At 40.1% G+C, this 21,022-nt stretch overlaps 1 protein-coding gene across 1 annotated transcript; it reads left to right on the forward strand.

Moving 5' to 3' along the window:
* The first annotated feature begins 136 nt into the window (after window positions 1-136).
* Window positions 137-20,423, forward strand: LOC134659600 (suppressor of fused homolog). The gene is made up of 12 exons (XM_063515276.1): window positions 137-389; window positions 923-1,025; window positions 2,060-2,152; window positions 2,446-2,630; window positions 8,840-8,982; window positions 10,621-10,706; window positions 11,569-11,704; window positions 13,435-13,537; window positions 14,671-14,750; window positions 16,185-16,279; window positions 18,643-18,775; window positions 20,229-20,423. The coding sequence occupies exons 1-12, from the start codon at window positions 251-253 to the stop codon at window positions 20,409-20,411; spliced, it is 1,479 nt and encodes a 492-aa protein (XP_063371346.1). The 5' UTR covers window positions 137-250; the 3' UTR covers window positions 20,412-20,423.
* The last annotated feature ends 599 nt before the right edge of the window (window positions 20,424-21,022 follow it).

The following is a 21,022-nucleotide window of genomic DNA, read 5'->3' on the forward strand; positions in this document are numbered from 1 at the left end:
ATATATTCTTCTTGTTTTAATTATAACCCCTATTTAAGTATTTTTCCAAACTCAAACTTGGATTTCATCTTCATTTCGCTATTAAAATTCTAATCATCATCATTTCCGAACGCACACACTGGACACAGGCGGTTTGACATGACATTTCATCGCTTTTGTTTCTTTTGTTGACGACAAACTCGCATTTATCCATTATTTCGTTTCCTACGCGTTAATTGGTTATTAATTAAGTAATTCGGTGTATTGTGCGATGGCAGCCAGCGGGCCCGGTCCGCCGGGCGACGGGGTGGTGCGGAGCAGCGCGCTGAGCTTCCTTGCGCAGGCGCAGGGCCTGGGCACAGGCGAGTCCTCCAACAGCCAGGAGGCTGAACAGGCTGCTGCTCAAGCTGGTAGGTTTCCTTTGCAGAATTACTATTAATCTATATGTGATAAATTAATCGTTCCTTTGACTAGACATTAGACAAAAGAACGACATTAGTCATTGGACTAGGAGAAGGTGTATTATAAATCACCATGATGATTTTGCTGGATGGACCTAGATTGGACCTGCATATCTGCATATTAGTTAGAGCTCAGCAGTGGGCGACCGAAGGCTAAAATGATGATGATGAGTTAGATATTTGTATAATTTACAGGCAGGGCTAGTGTACTATTCAAAATACTTTTTACTCAACGGTATATCTAAACCTGTGACTAACAATTATGAAATAATAGCGTCAATTAGGTCTACAGAAATGCCTCAGTACATTTTGAACTAAATAAGCAATACTTTTAGTAATTTAGTTAGTTGTATGGCATTAATACATTTGGTTGCTTTACAAATTTACGAATTAATATCTAGGATGAGTTTTTGCATAGGTTAAGTAACTCCAGAGGATCTCCTGGGTATTTTAGTAATATTAAGTGTATTTACTAATTACAGATAGACTGGTCCCAGCCGGACTTAAAGCTCTGTGTGATGCATGCTCCGAACTGTACCCTGACCAGCCTAATCCACTACAGGTCACCACACGCTTAAAATATTGGTGAGTTAAGTGTTAAGTGTGACTCAAATAGTGATATGTATGTCTTGACTAAATTGGTTGAAAAAAATCTTTTAATAAAATAGTAACTAACTTATGAAACCAAAAGAATGTAAACATATAATTATATATCCTTGCTATATAATTGTTGTTAAGTACAGCACTCATTTTTAAAAAGTATTTTTCAATAAAAATACACATCCTTAAAAACTTCCACTTAAAAATCTTTTATCTTTATCTTTTATCTTTACATCCAAATGGTTTACCCTTTGTCTCATGCTAAAAAAAAGAGGTATAGTTATTTTGCTTTATGATGAAATGGTGCTTTAAATAACATAATTATTAATACATATCTATATCTCAATTTTCAAGTACTGAGACTTGTTATATGTTAAGCCCCGTCTCCATATCGCGCGGCAAACCATCGAACATTGGCTCGCGCGGCAGCCGCGCGCAATGGATACCGGGCTGTCGCGCGAGCCAACTCGATGCGCCCGGTATCCATTGCGCGCGGCTGCCGCGCGCGAGCCAATGTTCGATGGTTTGCGCGATATGGAGACGGGGCTTTATATGTATTCGCGGGCTTGGTTTCCGCAACTCGACGTCATATTATTGCGCCTATTTTGCGTGATGGGTTGGCGGCACTATTCCTGCCAACCCAGCTCTACCAGGAAGCCTAGCAGACCCTTGATGTTGCCTACGACTTCTGATGAGACTTGTTATGTGTTGATATTCTGCCTCACAACAATATTTATTTTTATAAATATGATCCTTCCGGCCGATTTCGGCCATGGGGACCACTTTGACTCGTACTTTGCTTGGCGCTCGTGCGCCCGAAGATGGCTGACGTAGCCGATCTTCGAGGTGAACCCCCGCGCACATTGAGGGCACGTGAGGACACCGCCATGTAGTGGTAGTGAATGGGAGCAGGCTGGTGCGTTTTCAGCTCGTCGCGCTTAGCGTCGAATATACAATTAAGCTTAGACATTAAAGAAATCTTATCTTATCTTATAAGAGATAAGTAAACATGGTTGCAGGTTGGGTGGTGAGGACCCGTTGGACTACATCAGCATGTACTGGCACCCCGGAGTACCCGAGGAGCAAGTGCCTCCGCACTGGCACTATGTCAGGTATTGCAATCAATCACTACATAGCTTAAAACAAAGTCGCTTCCCGCTGTCTGTCCCTATGTATGCTTAGATCTTTAAAACTACACAACGGATTTTGATGCGGTTTTTTTAAATAGATAGAGTGATTCAAGAGGAAGGTTTATGTATAATTTGTTAACCCGTGCGAAGCCGGGGCGGGTCGCTAGTACAGTATAATAGGAAGTTAGGCATGTTGAAATTATGGTGCTACAGCTACATCACATATATAACTATGCCGTTACTTTGATAAGTAATACCTTTAACCATGTTTCCAGCTTCGGTCTCTCAGACCTGCACGGAGACGGGCGCGTGCACCCGGTCCCCGGGACGGACCGCTCGCAGCCCTCGGGGTACGGGCTGGAGCTGACCTTCCGCCTGGCCGCGCCGGCCGCCGGGGCTCCGCCGCCGCTGTGGCCCGCTGCACTGCTGCAGGCGCTCGCTAGATACATCTTCAGCACGGGTAAGTTCACTTAGACTGTTTTTGTACATGTGTGGCACGGGGTCCCGTTGTTTCCCATAAAGTTTTAAGTCATAATGCATTGTTTGTCATATTATCATTAGTCATAAAACTGAAACTGTTAACATTTCAGGATTTTCGTTAGGTTATCCTGAACCAAATTAATTATGACTAACGAAAATTCGGGTAAACAATACATTATGGCTTAAAACTATTTGGGAAACAATAGAGACCCGTGTGGCACGTGTACACACCAACTTTTTTGTGTATGTTTCTTTTGAGGCACGGAACCCTAATAAGAAAGCTATAACTTCCTAGGGAGTTATAGCTTTTTTTTTCGCAGTCCATAACTCCCGCAGGAACAATATAGACTTTTACCCTTCAGTACAGTCAGCAGCAATAGTTGCTAAGCGGGCGAGGTGTTCAAAATGATCTTGACGCGACTTTATTGTTAAGAGAATAAGAGCGCGTCAAGGTAATTATGAACACCTCGCCCGCTTAGCAACTTTTGCTGCTGACTGTACACCTGCATGAAATAAGATATTTTTCGAGCAAGTGTGATGAAAAATTCTACATGTCAATCTATATGTGATGTTGTCAGGCCTTACAGTTGAATGACTCGGCTCGCGGCGCCACAGTTATTTTTTAGCTCTAAGTCAGATGCCTATTTCTATGCTATACTTCGTTTTTTTAGCATTGGGGCTAAATTACCTCATTTCGAATTGGGGCGGGGCAGAACCGTCTGGAGTTCTGGACATCGGATGATGGTAGCATGACATAGGGGGAAACGGGGTCATTCGAAGCATGATTTTTGGATGATTTTAGGAGGGGATGGGGGGGTCAAAACTCGTCAAAAATAGGTGACTTAATTTATGAACAGCCCCATTAGAAAAATACTACTTTTAAATTTAAAAACGCTTTTATTAAATCAGTAACTATTACTAAAAGGATGTTACATATTTGCCGTGACTTATTTTTCAAAAGTGTTTTTCAATAAAAAAGACACATCAAGATTGTTTACCTTTTTTCTAATGCTAATTCCTGCTGATTCCTGTTATACAGAATTAATATAAGCACAGAATAAGTAATAGTATTATCATACAGAACGGACACGCACCGTCCCGCCCCGATTCGGATTACCTCGCCCGCGACATGAATGTGTGCGTAAGTCGCTCTACTGAGAGCATGTCAGGATTCCGTCAGAAACTCAATGATGCGTGTACAGACGTGCCGCGCACACATATAAACGCAAATCATTTTTAGGGTTCCGTACCCAAAGGGTAAAAACGGGACCCTATGACTAAGACTCCGCTGTCCGTCCGTCCGTCCGTCCGTCTGTCACCAGGCTGTATCTCACGAACCGTGATAGCTAGACAGTTGAAATTTTCACAGATGATGTATTTCTGTTGCCGCTATAACAACAAATACTAAAAACAGAATAAAATAAAGATTTAAGCGGAGCTCCCATACAACAAACGTGATTTTTGACCGAAGTTAAGCAACGTCGGGCGGGGTCAGTACTTGGATGGGTGACCGTTTTTTTGCTTGTTTTTTTTTTTCTTGTTTTGCTCTATTTTTTGTTGATGGTGCGTATTATATTTTGGAGCCAAATAAAACAGTAAATTAATTAATTACGGTTTATTTAGCGCTATACGAAAATGTGTTCCGTTACATGATAACAATGACAGGCATATCTCAGTGTTGCCACAGCAATCACTGTCAGGTTATTACACTCTCCACCCCCTTAAACTATAAGGCTAGGCTAGATCTTAAACTATATTATACTATAATACTATGAGTATTATATTCTTTGATCGACTCTATCAAGTTCTAACTAAGTCTTACATATAACAAAATAACAGTTTAATACTTATTTAAGTTTATGCAATTGGTTAGCATGACGCTTCCATTTTACTCCTTCCACTTCTACCATGAAAGTAGAGCCAGGCATCAAAACCTGAACTATGTGACCTTTTGACCACTTCTTCCCCCTTCTAAAATCCTTAACATTAACTAAGTCACCCTCAGATAAGTCTACAATTCTGGCACCCTTAGCATACTTTAACTGTTTTTCTTGTGCCTCTACAAGATTTTGATATATGGGTGCAGGTCTTAATAGTGAAAATCTATTTCGCAATTCTCTACCCATCATCAACCGAGCTGGAGTTGCTCCACTGGTTGTGTGTGTGGTCGTGCGGTAATCAAACAAAAATATGCCTAAGGCATAGTTATGCGATTTGCCACTTTCAATAATTTTTTTCATATGTGATTTAAACGTCTCTACAAATCTTTCGGCCGCACCGTTAGTGGCCGGATAGTGAGGAGAAGTGAAAGTATGCTTAACACCTGTAACTCTACAAAATTCTTGAAATTCGTGACTTGTAAAAGCAGTGCCATTATCTGTTACTAAGTGAACAGGGAACCCATATCTTACATATAATTCTTTAAATTTAATTATTGTTAAGTTAGAACCAATATTAGCCATTTGAAATGCTTCAGGCCATTTGGAATAACTATCAACTATTATTAAGTACATTTTCCCAAATAATGGGCCTAAAAAATCAGCATGAATTCTAAACCATGGTCCCGGAGGAATTGGCCAACACTTTGGAACCGCTTTAGCCGGGTTATGTCTATTTTCTAAACATAATTTGCAAGAGCCCGCAATCTTTTCAATACATTCATTAAGCTTAGGCCACCAAAAGTAAGCTTTGGCCATTTCTATCATTCTTGAGGTTCCAAAATGTGTTAGATGGAGTTCATCCAAAACAGTTTGTCTCAAGTTTTCAGGTATTATGATCCGATGACCCCACATTATGCAATCTCTATCTGTGCTAATTTCATGTCTCCTCAAGTAATAAGGATCTAAATTTTTATCTGTCACCTTTTCTGGCCAGCCATCCTGGCAGTACATATGTACCTTAGAAAGAATTACATCTTTTTTGGTATTATTTTGTATCAATTTCCAGTTTAGAGATTTCAAATCAGAGTCATTAATATAATTTACATTTACAATTTCTGTGTTATTTATACATAATGCATGATATTTTGTATCGTCATTCTCTTTTGGCAGTCTTGACAAATAGTCTGCTGGGTTTCTGTCTGTACTGATGTGTTTAATAGTGTAACTAAAGGCTGAAAGAAATATTGCATAATGCTGAAGGCGTTTAGCTGCCATTCTGGGTATTGCTTTATGCGGTCCAAATATCCGAGTAAGAGCAGCATTATCTGTCTCTAGCTCAAAGGGTCTGCCATATGTGTAATTGTAAAATTTGGTAACCCCAAAGATTATTGCAAAAGCTTCTTTGTCTAAGGTGGTATATTTTTGTTCTGTGTCATTAAGTTTTTTGCTAGCAAATGCAATCGGCCTCACTATTCCATCAGTGCCTCGGTTTGAAATTATAGCACTAACACCGTATGCAGAGGCATCACATGTTAAAATTAACGGAAGATCAGGATTGTAATGAGTTAAATTAGTGGCAGAACCTAATTTTCTTTTTACTAAATTAAATGCTTTTTGACACTCATCAGTCCAGACAAAAGTTCCCTGCCTTGTACATTCATAAAGTGGATGAAGCGTTGTCGCTAAATCTTTTAAGAATCTACCATAATAATTTATCTTACCTAGAAATGAACGTAGCATTGTCAAATTTTCTGGTGGATCTAGGTTTAATATGGGTTCAATATTTTCCTTTATTATTTTAATGCCTTGTTTATCTATTCTATAACCGAAAACATCTATATTTTTCCGGAAAAACTTACACTTTTCGACTTTTAATTTAAATTCACATTCTTTTAATTTACTCAAAACCAACTCAAGTGTATTTGTCATTTCCGTCATTGTTTTTCCGCACATATATATATTGTCAATAAAAACAATCACATTAGGTATGTCTTGTAATTTTTGTGCCATCAACCTTTGGAAAGACCCAGGCCCCGTACTAACACCATAGGGTAGGTATTTATATTTGAAGGTGCCTATTTCTGTCACTATTACGGTTAAATCTTGGGACTGATCATCCAGTGGTGCCTGTAGATAAGCCTCTCGAAGGTCCAGTTCACAATAATAATCTGCACCCCTTAATTTATTGAAAATATCTTCCACATGTGGTAGTGGAAAGCGATCTATTTCGAGTTGTGGGTTTAAAGTTACCTTATAATCTCCACACAAGCGTACAGATCCATCCGGCTTTAATATAGGCACCACGGGAGTTCCCCATTTGCTATATTTGACAGGTTCTATTCTTTTGTTATCTAATAACCTTTTAATTTCTTGGGATACTTTTTCTTTGAGTGCAAATGGCACTGTTCTAACAGGTAAACATTTGGGTTGTGCATTTTCTTTTAATTTCAAGGATATGCATTCACCCTTAAAATTACCCCACCCAGGGGTAAATACCTCAGAAAAATTTTCTTTTATGGTGTTGACGGGGTCTGTCCCTTCGTTTCTGTATAATTTTAATGGCCACATTCCGAACATTTTTAACAAATCTCGGCCCAATAACCTAGGCTTATAGTTTTCAACCACAAATAAGTCAACATTTTTAGTGTCATTATTAATTTTAAATTTTATGTTATGTATTATTCCCAATGGCTGTGTGATGGTTTGGTCATAATTTTTGAAATTGACATTTGTCTCTTTTACTTCATGTGTTAAATTTAAAATTTCCAAATCCTTTTGCAAAATAGTTGATGTTTCAGCCCCGGTATCTAATTCAAACTTGAATATCACACCATTCACACTACCATCCACCAAACAAGGGGGTACCTTATTTGTGGTTGATTTACAACTGTAAATATTATAATAGTCGTCACTGTCTGGAAAAAGTCCTTGAATAGACTGCTCAATGTCAGAGTTTTTATTTTCCATTTCACTGTTAATTTCAAGTATGTTCATTTTATGGGTTTTAGGACACATTTTGTACAGATGACCTTGTTGGCCACATTCTGAGCAATATTTATTTTTTAAACTGCATTCACTTTTTAAATGGTTATTTTTACCACAACAAAAACACTTCAGTGACTTACCAGATGCTGTTGACCCGCGATTGACTTTATTCTGAATTTGTTTTGGCTTACTCTGTGCATTCTGCTTGACAAAAAACATACTAGAAGCTGGTTCCTCCACTGGCATCTTCATTTTAGTCTGCAGCCACGCCGCCTCCACAGTACTCGCTAAGGTGGTTAATTCATCAAGTGTTTGGTTGCCATTCTTAAGTAATTCAAATTTAACAAGAGATGAATACACTCCGTCGATAAGTTTTTCTTTCACCTGGTCTTTAAAATCCTTAAAATTACATTTCTTTGCAGCTTTCTTCAATCGTATAATGTAGTCTTCTATGCTTTCTTCTGCCTTCTGGTTACATTTTCTAAATTCTGCCCGATCCACAGGAACGGAAGTGGATTTGTTGTATCTATCTTCCAATAGCTTGATGAGATCAGTAAATGACTTTTCATTTGGTTTGGCAGGAGCACACATGTGATTAAGTGTTTCTAACACTTTTGGTGTAACTTTAGTGATTAGCAGGGCCACTTTCTTGTCTTCCGGCACATTATTCAAGCTAATTAGGCACTGCAACTGCAACTCGAATGTGTCAAAATCACGTCCATCAAAGGGTTCTATGTGATAATTTACATAATTCACCGCCATGACTGGTAATTCCTGCGTTTGTGGAGTCTTTATAAGTTGTCCACTTTTGATCGCGTCCCTTAGGAATTTCCTTAATTCGTCTATTGTTTCTAACTCGTGGTTCAGTTGCAGTTCTTCTAATATTTGTAATAGTTCACTTTTGCTTAAATTTTGCACAAAACTTGTCTTTTTTTGCGAAATATCACTCCAAAAGTGTTCACTTAGTGACATTTGGAGGTTATATATGCTAACCTCACAAGAGTATCACAAACAGAGTTTTTACTTTTTGGAACTAAAACTTTTGACGTATTTCAGTCCACACGCGTATTACGTTATTTTCTCGTCGCCATTATTATATTTTGGAGCCAAATAAAACAGTAAATTAATTAATTACGGTTTATTTAGCGCTATACGAAAATGTGTTCCGTTACATGATAACAATGACAGGCATATCTCAGTGTTGCCACAGCAATCACTGTCAGGTTATTACAGTGCGGAACCCTCCGTGCGCGAGTCCGACTCGCACTTGGCCGATTTTTGATGTATGGCGTGTCCGCCCTGTGATATAATGTCATGTTTGCAGGCAACAAGTTTGTGTCAGGCGACCACGTGTCTTGGCACGCGCCGTTAGACGCGAGCGCGTCGCGCGTGCGCCATCTACTCGTGGCCGAGGACGCTCGTCTGCGCACTACCGACACGCCGTACGGACGAGTCAACTTTCTGCAGGTAGGAAATAGATATAGATGGCCAACCAAATCTTGTCAGTAAAAAAAGGCGCGAAATTCAAATTATGGGTAGATATCCCTTCGCGCCTACATTTTTCAAATTTGCCGCCTTTTTCTACTGACAAGATCTGCTTGACCATCTATAGGTAATAGGTAATTATTGCAATGATCTGCCGCCAGAGTGCAGCACCCATCGTAAACCATATACAGTGCCTTAAACGATTTTTTGGCAAGTTTTCACAGATAATAAAATATGACATTGATACATCAACATTGTTTACAAAGGGCCTAGGGGCTGTTCATAAATTACGTCATCTATTTTTGACCCCCCCTCCTTAAAATCATCCGAAAATCATGCTTCGAATGACCCCGTTTCCTCCTACGTCATGCTACCATCATCCAGACCCCCCCCCCCCCCCAATTTCGAAAACGCGAAAATCTAAATTTAGTTACCTGCCTCTTTATCGCTCGAATATGCAAGAGTGATAGGGAGGCTAGATAACGAAATCTCGATTTTCTTGTTTCGCGGTAGACCCTCAGATTGTGATAGATTGTGGTAGTGGCGCTCCCTACGCAGATTTTCGCTTAATATTCCCAATTGAAGTACATTTTCTCAAAGACTATAAGGTCAATATGGCTAATTCCGTCATAGGGGCTATTCCGTCTACTAGTCTACGTTTTATAAGTCCCGTCACCTCTGCCTCGAGATGATTTAAATGCCCCCTCAATTGGAGGAGGGTATTTTATTTATTTAAACTTTATTGCACAAATTTACGCAAAAAGAGTACAAATGGCGGACTTAACGCCTTGAGGCATTCTCTACCAGTCAACCATTGGGCTAAACAGAGACAGTTTGTTTAATGCCCGATTGTAAATAGAGGATATGAAAACAGACACAAGTCGAGACTACATGATATTATACCTTTTCGACGCCGTGTCAAACACAAAAGCTGTCACTCAGACGCCACGTCACCGAAGTGTCAAGACTGAAATTGAACTTTATGCATATGCACGTAGGTCTATGTTGCTCTGTGGTCTATGACCGATTAATCCGTCTTTGGCGTTGGACCTGCGGTGCGTAACTGCGTATACAGGGTGGAAAGATAAGTCGGGCCCTGGAGGGAAACTACCTTAAATTACCTTAAATCCTTAAGCTGGCTCATTTTACTTAAAGGAGACATTCCTTTAATTTTAAAAAGAAACAAAACTGCATTCAAAGATTTTCTAAAACTCGCTTGCCTCGCCCGGGACTCGAACCGACTAAAAATTCCAAAAAATAAAAACTCGCAATTTTATTCTACTAGTCGATACAGTTAATGTTAATGATAACATTTCTCCAAGAAACATTAGGTCTTACACTCGTCTGCCGTACGAAATATCCATAAAATCTAATATTTAGTACTCAAGATTTTTTTAGACAAGCCAAATTGAAGAAAAAAAGAAAAATACTTTAAGTAAAATGAGCCAGCTTAAGGATTTAAGGTAGTTTCCCGCCAGGGCCCGACTTATCTTTCCACCCTGTATATCGGTCATTGGCGTCCAAAAGGTTAAGGAAGGAAGGAGGGTAACCCAATACGGGACCGGCGACAAACGGAGAATGGAACGGCCCCTTTTAAGGATGTGTTTGTTTATATTTCAGTTGGTGGGGTGCACGGGGCGCGAGCTGCGCGCGGCGCAGCGCAGCTCCGGCTTCGAGGTGCTCAAACTGTTACAAGAAGACCCCAGGTCCGGACCGTTTTATTACCTTTAAGCACAGAATAAATAATATTACTAAGTACAGAAGACTCACTCTCTAACAAAACGCGTCTGTTACGATCAGCCAGATATGGCCGCTAGGTGGCGACAGCGCCACGCGCGGCTTATGGCTTTCCCCAAAATTGGGGCCGAACGGATGTACTTTTAGCTACCTGTAGCAAAGCGACGAAATCGCGGAGTGAGCCACGCCTGCTTTAAGTTTCACTAGACTTATATCGACCGGGATATGAACCGTGATTACCTTTTGTATTATTTTTAAGCTCCCGATATTTGGACGCAGTTACATGCATCTTGTTCACGGGTAACTGAAGATGGCGGGCGGGTGTCAAAGTCGTGTAGACCGCGCTCGGTCTACCTTTATTCGTGCGCGTCGGCATACATAACACCAGTGCCGGCCCGAGCCCTTGATCAGGGTAGAGCGAAATCGGGTTTTGGCGCTCTTCGTTGAAGTTTTCAAGCTTATTTTACACAAATTTTCTATGGGACGATATCCCTTCGCGCCTACGTTTTTCAAATTTCCCGCCTCTTTCTACTGACAAGATCTGTTTGACCATCTATAAGTTCCATATTAGCAAATCGTTTTGACAGTTCTAAAAAAGAAACTGATTTGATTAGTAGGAAATTGGCGAAATTGTCCCAATGGACAGATGCCATAAGCCATAAGAATTAAAAACTGAATTGACTAGTAGGAAAGTAGTCTATTTGGTTTGACCAACTATTTATTTATTTTTTTTTTTTTTTTTTGGGAGGAAAATCCGTTATGGATACCTCCGCACCGCAGGGACAGCGCGGAGGTATCCATACGTGACCAACTATTTTTTTTTTCACCTAGTTGCGGCGGCAGCTGGCTGGTGACGCACGTGTCGCGCCGCACGTCCGCGCGGAAGGTGCGAGTCGCGCGACTAATCCGGAGCCCGGCGCACCTGGCCGGCGTGTCGGCCAGGGTCACCGCGCTGCCGTGGACACCAGTATGTTTACGCCTTATAATTATACAGGGTGTAATCTAAAACGTGATACAAGATAATCAAACCTGAATCTTTTCATGATTTTGAACAACTTTTACTATGGGGTCAATTTTGTAATATTAAAAAAAAATTGAGCTGTTCCATAGAAATGGTCAAGGAGAGGTAGACAAAAATGTATGGCAAAGATTTTTTTTATTGTTAATTTACAAAGTTGACCCCATAGTAAAAGTTGTTCAAAATCATGAAAAGATTCAGGTTTGATTATCTTGTATCACGTTTTAGATTACACCCTGTATAATATCTGGGTGACCGAGCTTCGCTCGGAAAACCTAAAAAAACTCGTAAATGCGCGTTTTCCCAGAGATAAGACCTAGCTAGATAGATTTTTCGCCCCCGAAAACCCCCATATAGCAAATTTCATCGAAATCGTTAGAGCCGTTTCCGAGATCCCGAAATATATATATATATATATATATATATATATATAAATAAATAAATAAACAAGAATTGCTCGTTTAAAGGTATTAGATGGTCAAGCAGATCTTGTCAGTAGAAAAAGGCGGCAAATTTGAAAAATGTAGGCGCGAATGGATATCGTCCCATAGAAAATTTGAATTTCGCGAAGATTTGCTTGACCATCTATAGAGATGCAACGGATAGTTGTTTGGCCGGGGGTCCCGTTGTTTCCCATAAAGTTTTAAATCATAATGTATTGTTTGTCATATTATCATTAGTCATAAAACTGAAACCGTTAACATTTCAGGATTTTCGTTAGGTTATCCTGTAGATAGGTTAGGTTATGTTAGGTTTGTTTTATGGCAATCCTGAAAAGTGACGCGTTTCTGAACCAAATCAATTATGACTAACGAAAATGCGGGCAAACAATACATTATGGCTTAAAACTATTTGGGAAACAATAGAGACCCGTTTGGCCGGCTCCGGATATTCGGCCTGACCATCGGCCGAATATTCGGCCCGCCGAAGTATACCTACATTTTGAGGTGCGCATTGTGCAGATTTTGACCTGTTTCGTAGTGAACATGCACGCGGACTCATTTCTAGGTTCGAAATGAGTGCGCGTGCTAGTGAGTGGAATGTTTAAATTGTTTACTCCGAAATCGAGCAACTATCCGGTATATCCGGCCGTATAGTAGTAGGTTACGATCCGGTATCCGGCCGCATATTAAAATAAAGGTCGGATACCGGATAGTACCCGAATATTTCACTTATCGATAGAGTGATTCTTCAGGAAGGTTCAAGTGCATAATTTGTTAACCCATGCGAAGCCGGGGCGGGTCGCTATTAAAAAATATACACGAAACATACAGTACTCATTGTGTTTTATACATTGACATATAGGTTGTCAAAGGACTGTCTTATGTCAACCATAGACAGCGATAATCATACTACCATTGTCTTACACTAGTACTAGCACCCAAAAGAAAAGTTTTCCTCAATTTGTGGCTTTTCTAGCCGGAAATTGTTTTTTGCTTCCATACAAGCTTTTGATCCTCAATAGGAATGGGATCGATTGGCATCAAAAAAATTTTTTCTCAAAAATGACCTTTTTCTCGCACCCTGTATGTTTTTTCCAAAATCTGTAAAAGCCAATCTTCATTCATTTGAAATCGAGGGAAGGTCTTCTAAGACCGTTTTCTCGTAGCAGCACGGGATCTGGTAGCTGCCCTCACTGACCCAAAAAGAAAATCCACCCTGTATATTTGTGTTTTCAGAGCAAGGAGCAAGAGTCGGGCGCCCTGTCCCCGCGCGTCGAGCAACAGATCAAGGACACCCTCAAGCGGGGGCTCAGCTCCATGTCTGACAGACCCACTGAAGGTACCGTGGGCCTTCCTAATATTAGCATCAGATTACTGTGCTTCACCATAGAGAAATACAGGGTGTTTCCTGTAACAGGAGCAAAAAATTAAACAGTAGGCTATACTCCTCAAACTGACCAACATTTGTTCAGCTACCTTTAAAAATAACTTGTTTTGATTTTTATTACACTAAAGTTTATTCTAAGACGCAATGTACTGCAAATGTTGTTATGTAAGGCGTGACAAGCATCGTCAAACACACTGATGTCAGCGTACATTGAAGGCAATATTTATTTTGTATGAAAAATACGAAGTCTACTATAGGATTCGTAATTTTTAAAAGTTATTTAACAAAAGTTTTATAGATTGAAGAGTATAATATGTGTTTTGATTATTTGGTCATGTTACAGGCAACACTCTGTATAAGTAAAGAAAGAGTGGCAACTCCATACATCAGTTTTCTTACCACAACGCTTTTGTCAATATTATATGTAATATTTTTTCAATGTAACTCTTCTGTAATCACTGTTTGAGCCAAAATAAAGAGAGAAAACGCGAGTTATTTCGTAGTCGATATCTAGCGTCTAGTAGCGGACATTATCAGTACTGCTAGTTGACAATAGATATCGCGGCAAACAAAAACTCTAATGCTCGACTATTTTTAGCGAAACTAGTGTCATCTGGTGTCAAATAGCGGTACTGATAGTTCCACTACTTGACGTTATGTCGACTACGAAACCACTCGCGTTTTGGTAAGAAAACTGATGTATGGAGTTACCACTCTTTCTTTACATTTCTCTATGGGTTCACGTGGATAAAATGCAACTGTCTCATCAGATTTTGAAGTGAGTCAATCAACTATTTCTTGTTGTTATTCTGTCCCATCAGCGAGGAGACAATAGTAGCATAGATTGTTAGAAGAACTGCTATACCATGTTCTACTAACATGCTCAGTAGGTGTCCCATTATGGAAAGCTCTTATAACTACCATAAAATGCAAGTTTGGTTCATTTAAATACGAAAAACCTAGAATTTTAAGAGTGACTCGGGAAACCGTAACCATAGCAACGTGTGACAAAAAAAAGTTGATTAACCCAATTACAAGTATTTCCGAGCTGGTGTGGTGAAAATACATAATAAACCTTTTTTCAGTGTCGGGACATATGTCGACAGACAGTTTCGAAATGTCGAGCATAGAGAAAGCGCTGCCGGAGATACCCGAACTCATGCAGGTAAAATAAAATAGATTTTTTTTATATCGACTTATTTAAAAGGAGCCTTTATCAAAAAGACATGTCGGCTCCGTTGGGCCTCTATAACAAAGAATTTCAACGAGTGTTACAAAACAAAAACATCAAAAAAAACTGTACACAAATATCGCACTTTTTGACAGGGGTTCCGCCAATATAGATTGGAAAACCCCAATATCCGTTACTGTATAATCCCTACCTTGAAATAGTTGCGCCCTCTTGTCACAGGGCGGACACGCCATACATCAAAAATCATTGCGTTTATATGTGTGCACGGCACGTCTGTACACGTCATTGTGTATGTGTGGGTAAGTCGCTATACTGAGAGTACGCCAGAAGTCTGTCAGATTCATGTCGCGGGGCGAGGTAATGCGAGTCGGGGCGGGGCGGTGCGTGGCCGTTCTGTATGATAATACTATTACTTATTCTGTGGTGCAGATAAGATCTCGCAGTTTAAGAAAAGGCAAATGCAGGAAGCGCTGGTGGCCTAGCGGTAAGAGCGTGCGACTTGCAATCCGGAGGTCGCGGGTTCGAACCCCGGCTCGTACCAATGAGGTTTTCAGAAACTTATGTACGAATTATCATTTGATATTTACCAGTCGCTTTTCAGTGAAGGAAAACATCGTGAGGAAACCGGACTAATCCCAATACGGGCCTAGTTTACCCTCTGGGTTGGAAGGTCAGATGGCAGTCGCTTTCGTAAAAACTAGTGCCCACGCCAATTACTGGGATGAGTTGCCAAGCGGACCCCAGGCTCCCATGAGCCGTGGCAAAATGCCGGGATAACGCGAGGAAGATGAGTTTAAGAAAAGGCAAATAAAATGACATTTTAGATTCATGACTTTTGCGTAATGGTACGGATTCCTTCGTGCGCGAGTCTGACCCGCACTTGGCCGGTTTTTTAGGGTTCCGTACCCAAAGGGTAGAAACGGGATTACTACCGCCTATTACTAAGACTCCGCTGTCCGTCCGTTCGTCCGTCCGTCTGTCACCAGGCTGTATCTCACGAACCGTGATAGCTAGATAGTTGATATTATCACAGATGATGTATTTCTGTTGCCGCTATAACAACAAATACTAAAAACAGAATAAAATAAAGATTTAAGTGGGGCTCCCATACAACAAACGTGATTTTTGACTGAAGTTAAGCAACGTCGGGCGGGGTCAGTACTTGGATGGGTGACCGTTTTTTTGCTTGTTTTGCTCTATTTTTTGTTGATGGTGCGGAACCCTCCGTGCGCGAGTCCGACTCGCACTTGGCCGGTTTTTTTTATGTGACACTTACGCGCCTACATTTTTTAAATATGCCGCCTTTTTCTACTGACGGAAATGGCTTGCTAAACTACATATTAATGTTTTCGTTTCTTATTAAAATCTTTATAGTTTGGTGTGTAGTAGAACCTGATTTTTTTTCAGGGGTCGTGGCGTGGCGAGGAGCGTGTGGAGTATCTGGAGGGAGTGCATCTCATCATGAACCCTGAAGCGGCTAGCTTGCTGCCTCTCGCCATAGAGTAAGTGTCAGTTGCACCATCCATACTTGACAGACTGATCAACGTCAGCCGGCGCGCCGCAGCGATTTACTATGAAAGGATCTATATCTGAATCCCTAAAGTCTTTTCTCCTATCTTTGCATTCCCTAATATTGTTTGTCATAATGATCAGTTGTCCTAACACTAAAAACCCTAATTTTGGTTTCCCTAATTATTGATTGCTTATCCTAATGTTATTAAGCATATTTTCTTTTTTGCGAGGGTCGCAGTTCTAACCCTAACCTAACCCACCTTTGTGGCAGCAAGTTCTAAAACCTAACCATTTTTCAGAACCTTTATGGAAAATAATCGTTATGACAATTGATCGTTAGGGCATGTGCCCATTAGGACAAACCAGTTAGGGCAAGTGACTTTAGGACAAACGTTGTTAGGGATTCAGAATGACACCCACTATGAAACTCTCGATAATAATCTCGATCTATAAGGTGAAGCGATACTTCACACCTGGACAGCTTCTAACACTTTATAAAGCTCAAGTCCGATCGTGTATGGAGTATTGCAGTCACCTGTGGGACGGCTCAGCTAAATACCAACTCGCTGCTTTAGACTCAGTGGAGCGCAGAGCCAGGAGGATGATTGGTGACAAGAAGCTAACGGGTAAGCTTCAGTCTTTGGCCCATCGGCGGAAAGTCGCCAGTCTGTCGGTGTTCTACAGATTGCACTTCGGGGAGTGTGCTCAAGAGCTACACGAGCTTATTCCACCGTCCCCATTCTACCATCGGACTTTTAGACGCACGGCCGGTTTCCATCCTTACCTGGTAGATATTCCACGAATCCGCACGAAGCGCTTTGCTTCCTCTTTCCTTATGCGCACTGCCAAGGAATGGAATTCCTTGCCGGCGTCTATATTTCCGAGCTCATATAACCCGGCAACCTTCAAATCAAGGGTGAACAGGCACCTTCTGGGCAGACTCGCTCCATCGTAGGCCACGTCTTCGTCCCGGCTAGTCTGTGGCCATGAGTAAGCCCATTTTTAATAAAAAAAAAAAAAAAAAAAACGAAGTCTAACCGTTTGGTGCAACCGACCCTAAATTTACAACAATTTATAGTTTGACAAAGGACTGTCTCATTTCAAACATAGACAGAGAGAATCATATTATCTTTGTCTTACTCTAGGGTCATTCCATGTGATTTCAACAAATTTGAATTAAAAAGTGCGCCGCATGATTTTTGATTTGCATAAAAAAAATTGAGGATATATTTCATGGTGGCAGAAGTGCTGAACCACCACCAGTTTTTTTTTTTTATCTTTTAATTTTCAAGTTCTGCCCATTCGAAGTTAGCAGTGGGGTCAAATTCATGCTTGTACAAAATCAGACCTAACTTTTTTTCTATAAAAGGTAACGAAATAATTATTACTTTTTTTGATTAGGTAAGAAATGTGGATATTATACTGTATGACAAAATTTATCTGAATTAACTACAAAAAAATGGTGACCACCCGAAGTGTATACCTAATTGGTCAATTATTGCAATTTTAAATTGGTTCTTGTGCCAACCCTGGTGCATATCAAATATTACTTTTTTCTGAAATATAAAGTACTTGCCGTGTTCATCTTGTAAAATAAATATAATTGTGTTAGATCAATTACTTCTAATAGAAAAATATAAGTGAAAATTGAGAAATTCGAAAAATGCTCATGTTTGACTCTAAAAAAATCCATGTGGAAGATAAAATAAAAATTCGATTTTAGTCAGCAAATATAGCAGATATCTTCGTTAATTAGATTTAGAAAAAAAAGTTTTGTTATTTTGCCTATTTTTTGAAATATGATTTTTTTAACATACTACTTTTTACAACTATCGATACAAAATGTTTTATGTTATAAATTAATAAAAATGGGACGGTAATTGGTCATACGGATATTATTTACGTTTTTTATGTTCAAATAATTTTTTTGACATGGCAATAATTTCATTTGTAAATTTAATGAGGGTAGAAATTCGACAATCCACTGTTACCTGACAAGGATTGTGAATCACTTGCGAATGTTTCTTAATTTAGCCGTGTAGTGAATAACCTACTAATGCTACTTGACAATAGACGTAGCACCGACCGGAAAGTCTTATGCTGTTGAGATAAGACTTTCCGGTCGGTGCTACATCTATTGTCCAGTAGCAGTACTGATAGTTCCGCTACTCGATGCTAGATGTAGACACTGAAATTAATAGTCTGAACTGATGTATGGAGTGAGCACTCTTGTCTTACTATATTTCTCTATGATAAAATGCAACTTCGCTATCGGTTTTTGAACAATCAAAGGAGCCTTTACCAGTCGGTGTGGTGACTTGAAGTTTTCCAAGTGTTTTGTTTGCTACAACAGCGGGCGCGTGCTGCACGACCGGCACTTCACTTGGCGCGACGGGTCGCGCGCGGTCACCGTGCTGTCGCCGCGCGTGGCCGGCGCCTGCGTCACGGGCCCCAAGCCCTACGGCTACCGGGGAGACTGGCTGCAGGTACACTTGTACACTTGACATTTGTACCTTCATGTACAATACAATACAAATATTCTTTTCTCAAACATACTCCAAAATGTATGTAATGTCACGAAATGAAGACATGAAGTTGCTCATTTATGGCTCCTTACATTACTTCTTGACCTAGGCCAAGAAGTAATGTAGGGAGTTAGTATGAAACGTACATTATTGTCCGCTGCTCTAACTTTTTAAATTTGCTCACTAAGATTAGACTGACAGAGGAAATATCACATACAGCCAACGACCACTCTCTCTGTAAGCATATTTGCAACTTTTTTATTTATTTCTTATTACTAAAGTACTATACTACTATAGATGGTCAACCAAATCTTGTCAGTAGAAAAAGGCGGCAAATTTGAAAAATGTAGGCGCGAAGCGCGCGAAGGGATGTCGTACTATAGAAAATTTGAATTTCGCGCCTTTTTTTACTGACAAGATTTGGTTGACCAAGTATATTTTATAAGCAGTTAAACATGGTGCTCGAATAGCTTTTTCAAATGTCAAGTTTAAAAAATAAAAAAGGCGGCAATTTACATTTTTATTTTCTTACAATGTTTGAGAAAATCAATATACAATCCTTGGCCAGATTGGGATTGCAAGACTCGCTTTATCCGCAATCTCGTCCTGCAATCCCTTACTTCACGGCCTCTGCAATAATGTACTATTATTGCTCACCAATATGACAAAGAAATTAAGCATAACTTAATAAACTATGGTGGACAACAGGGGCAGGCATGTATTGTGCAGAATTTCGACTCTCGTTTGCGGTAGACCCTTAGATTGTGACTTATTGTGGGAGTGGCGCCCCCTACGCAGAGTTTCGCGTAATATTCCCTATTTCTGTGCCATTAACGGTTAATGATTAACCGATTGCAAAAATCAGGCATCCTAAACTACACTGCGTTCAAAGTGGTAAATGAATAGGCTACATGACTAATTTTTTTTTATGGTGTCAATCGATCGGGTTTGTTTTTAGGATCAAATGTCTATATGGGACCCATTGCATTAAAGTAACACAAAAGTCAGAAATTGTAGTCAAAGTCCGACAGTCGCACTTCACTCGCGAAACGCCCTATTCAAAACGGCCAGAGGCCGTGACGTCATCGCCCACGTTGTAGTATGGACAAAACAAGAAAATTGCGTTTTGTCGGTGAAATATTGCGTTTATGTATATAGTTGCTATACAATATTTTTTTTGGTGAAATGTAAGGAATCGAATGGTACCCTTACTTTTATCGTTTTTGGAAGTTAAAAAAAAAACTTAAATTTTGAAACTTTCAGGTCCTGTATTTTTGTAATTTTTCAATATTTTATTTTAATATCCACATTATTGTGATAAATTGCTCGTTTGCTATCTATTTTACTAGATTTTGTTATAAAATTCAACATGTGTCAACATCCCTATTCTAACGCCACTTTTTCCCATCCACAGATCCTGCTGTCACCCGAGCTCGCCAAACTCGTGTCTGCCTCCGTCGCCCCGCTCTCCCGACTGGCGGATGACTCGGAGTCAGACGAGGACGACACGCCGCCGGCGCCATCGTTGCCTCTCACTCTCGCATGGCCCGAACACGGACTTAAGATATCAGTGTTGTATGATCAGCAGTTGTTATAGCACCAATAACTACTTATTTTATTACTAAGAAAGATACCGTAAAATGGGGTGAGTAGGGTTCGCGGGGAGAGTTGGGTTGTGAATGATTAGAGAAGGGATGAAAGGGGGGTGAGATGGGATTTTAAGGCTACTGCTACAAAAATAATGTATTCCAATTTAAAATGGAGCTATAGTAATACTCATAATACGGTATCTTTCTTGTTTGGTGTTAGGTTATTTGGATGGGTTGCAGTTGGTGAATACTTGTTGCTTTTTTCCAGTGGAATGTTTCCAATTGTTGTTGACAATGGATATGGAGGGTGATGGTCTCTAACCCCACGGTGACCAGCCGGATTGGGGAGTTTTGAACATGTTGCTTTAGATTTTGTTATGGCTTTTTTCTTGTTATGGTTCCTGTTTTGTGTTGTGTTGGCTAGGGTGCTGTCCAGTTTTTTGAAGATTCCAGTGCTGGTAATTGTGGCTTGCTGCGTTTTTCGACAAAATTTAGAATACTTGGCTTTAGTGTTGCTTTTTCTGTTGTTTGTGGCATTAACGGCTCTTCAATCGGTCCGTTATTGGGTGCAGTGGTTTTCTTCTGCGCTGATGAGTTGGGTGACTTCGACTCTTCCCAT

This window comes from Cydia amplana, chromosome 25 (assembly GCF_948474715.1).
Source record: "Cydia amplana chromosome 25, ilCydAmpl1.1, whole genome shotgun sequence".
Taxonomy (NCBI): Eukaryota; Metazoa; Arthropoda; class Insecta; order Lepidoptera; family Tortricidae; genus Cydia; species Cydia amplana.

What these genes read in the sequence shown, in the direction of transcription:
- LOC134659600 (XM_063515276.1), top strand. Translation starts at nt 251, where the DNA reads ATGGCAGCCAGCGGGCCCGGTCCGCCGGGCGACGGGGTGGTGCGGAGC. An exon ending in ACAGGCTGCTGCTCAAGCTG is followed by an intron (nt 390 to 922) that starts GTAGGTTTCCTT and finishes TACTAATTACAG; the next exon opens with ATAGACTGGTCCCAGCCGGA. An exon ending in ACCACACGCTTAAAATATTG is followed by an intron (nt 1,026 to 2,059) that starts GTGAGTTAAGTG and finishes ACATGGTTGCAG; the next exon opens with GTTGGGTGGTGAGGACCCGT.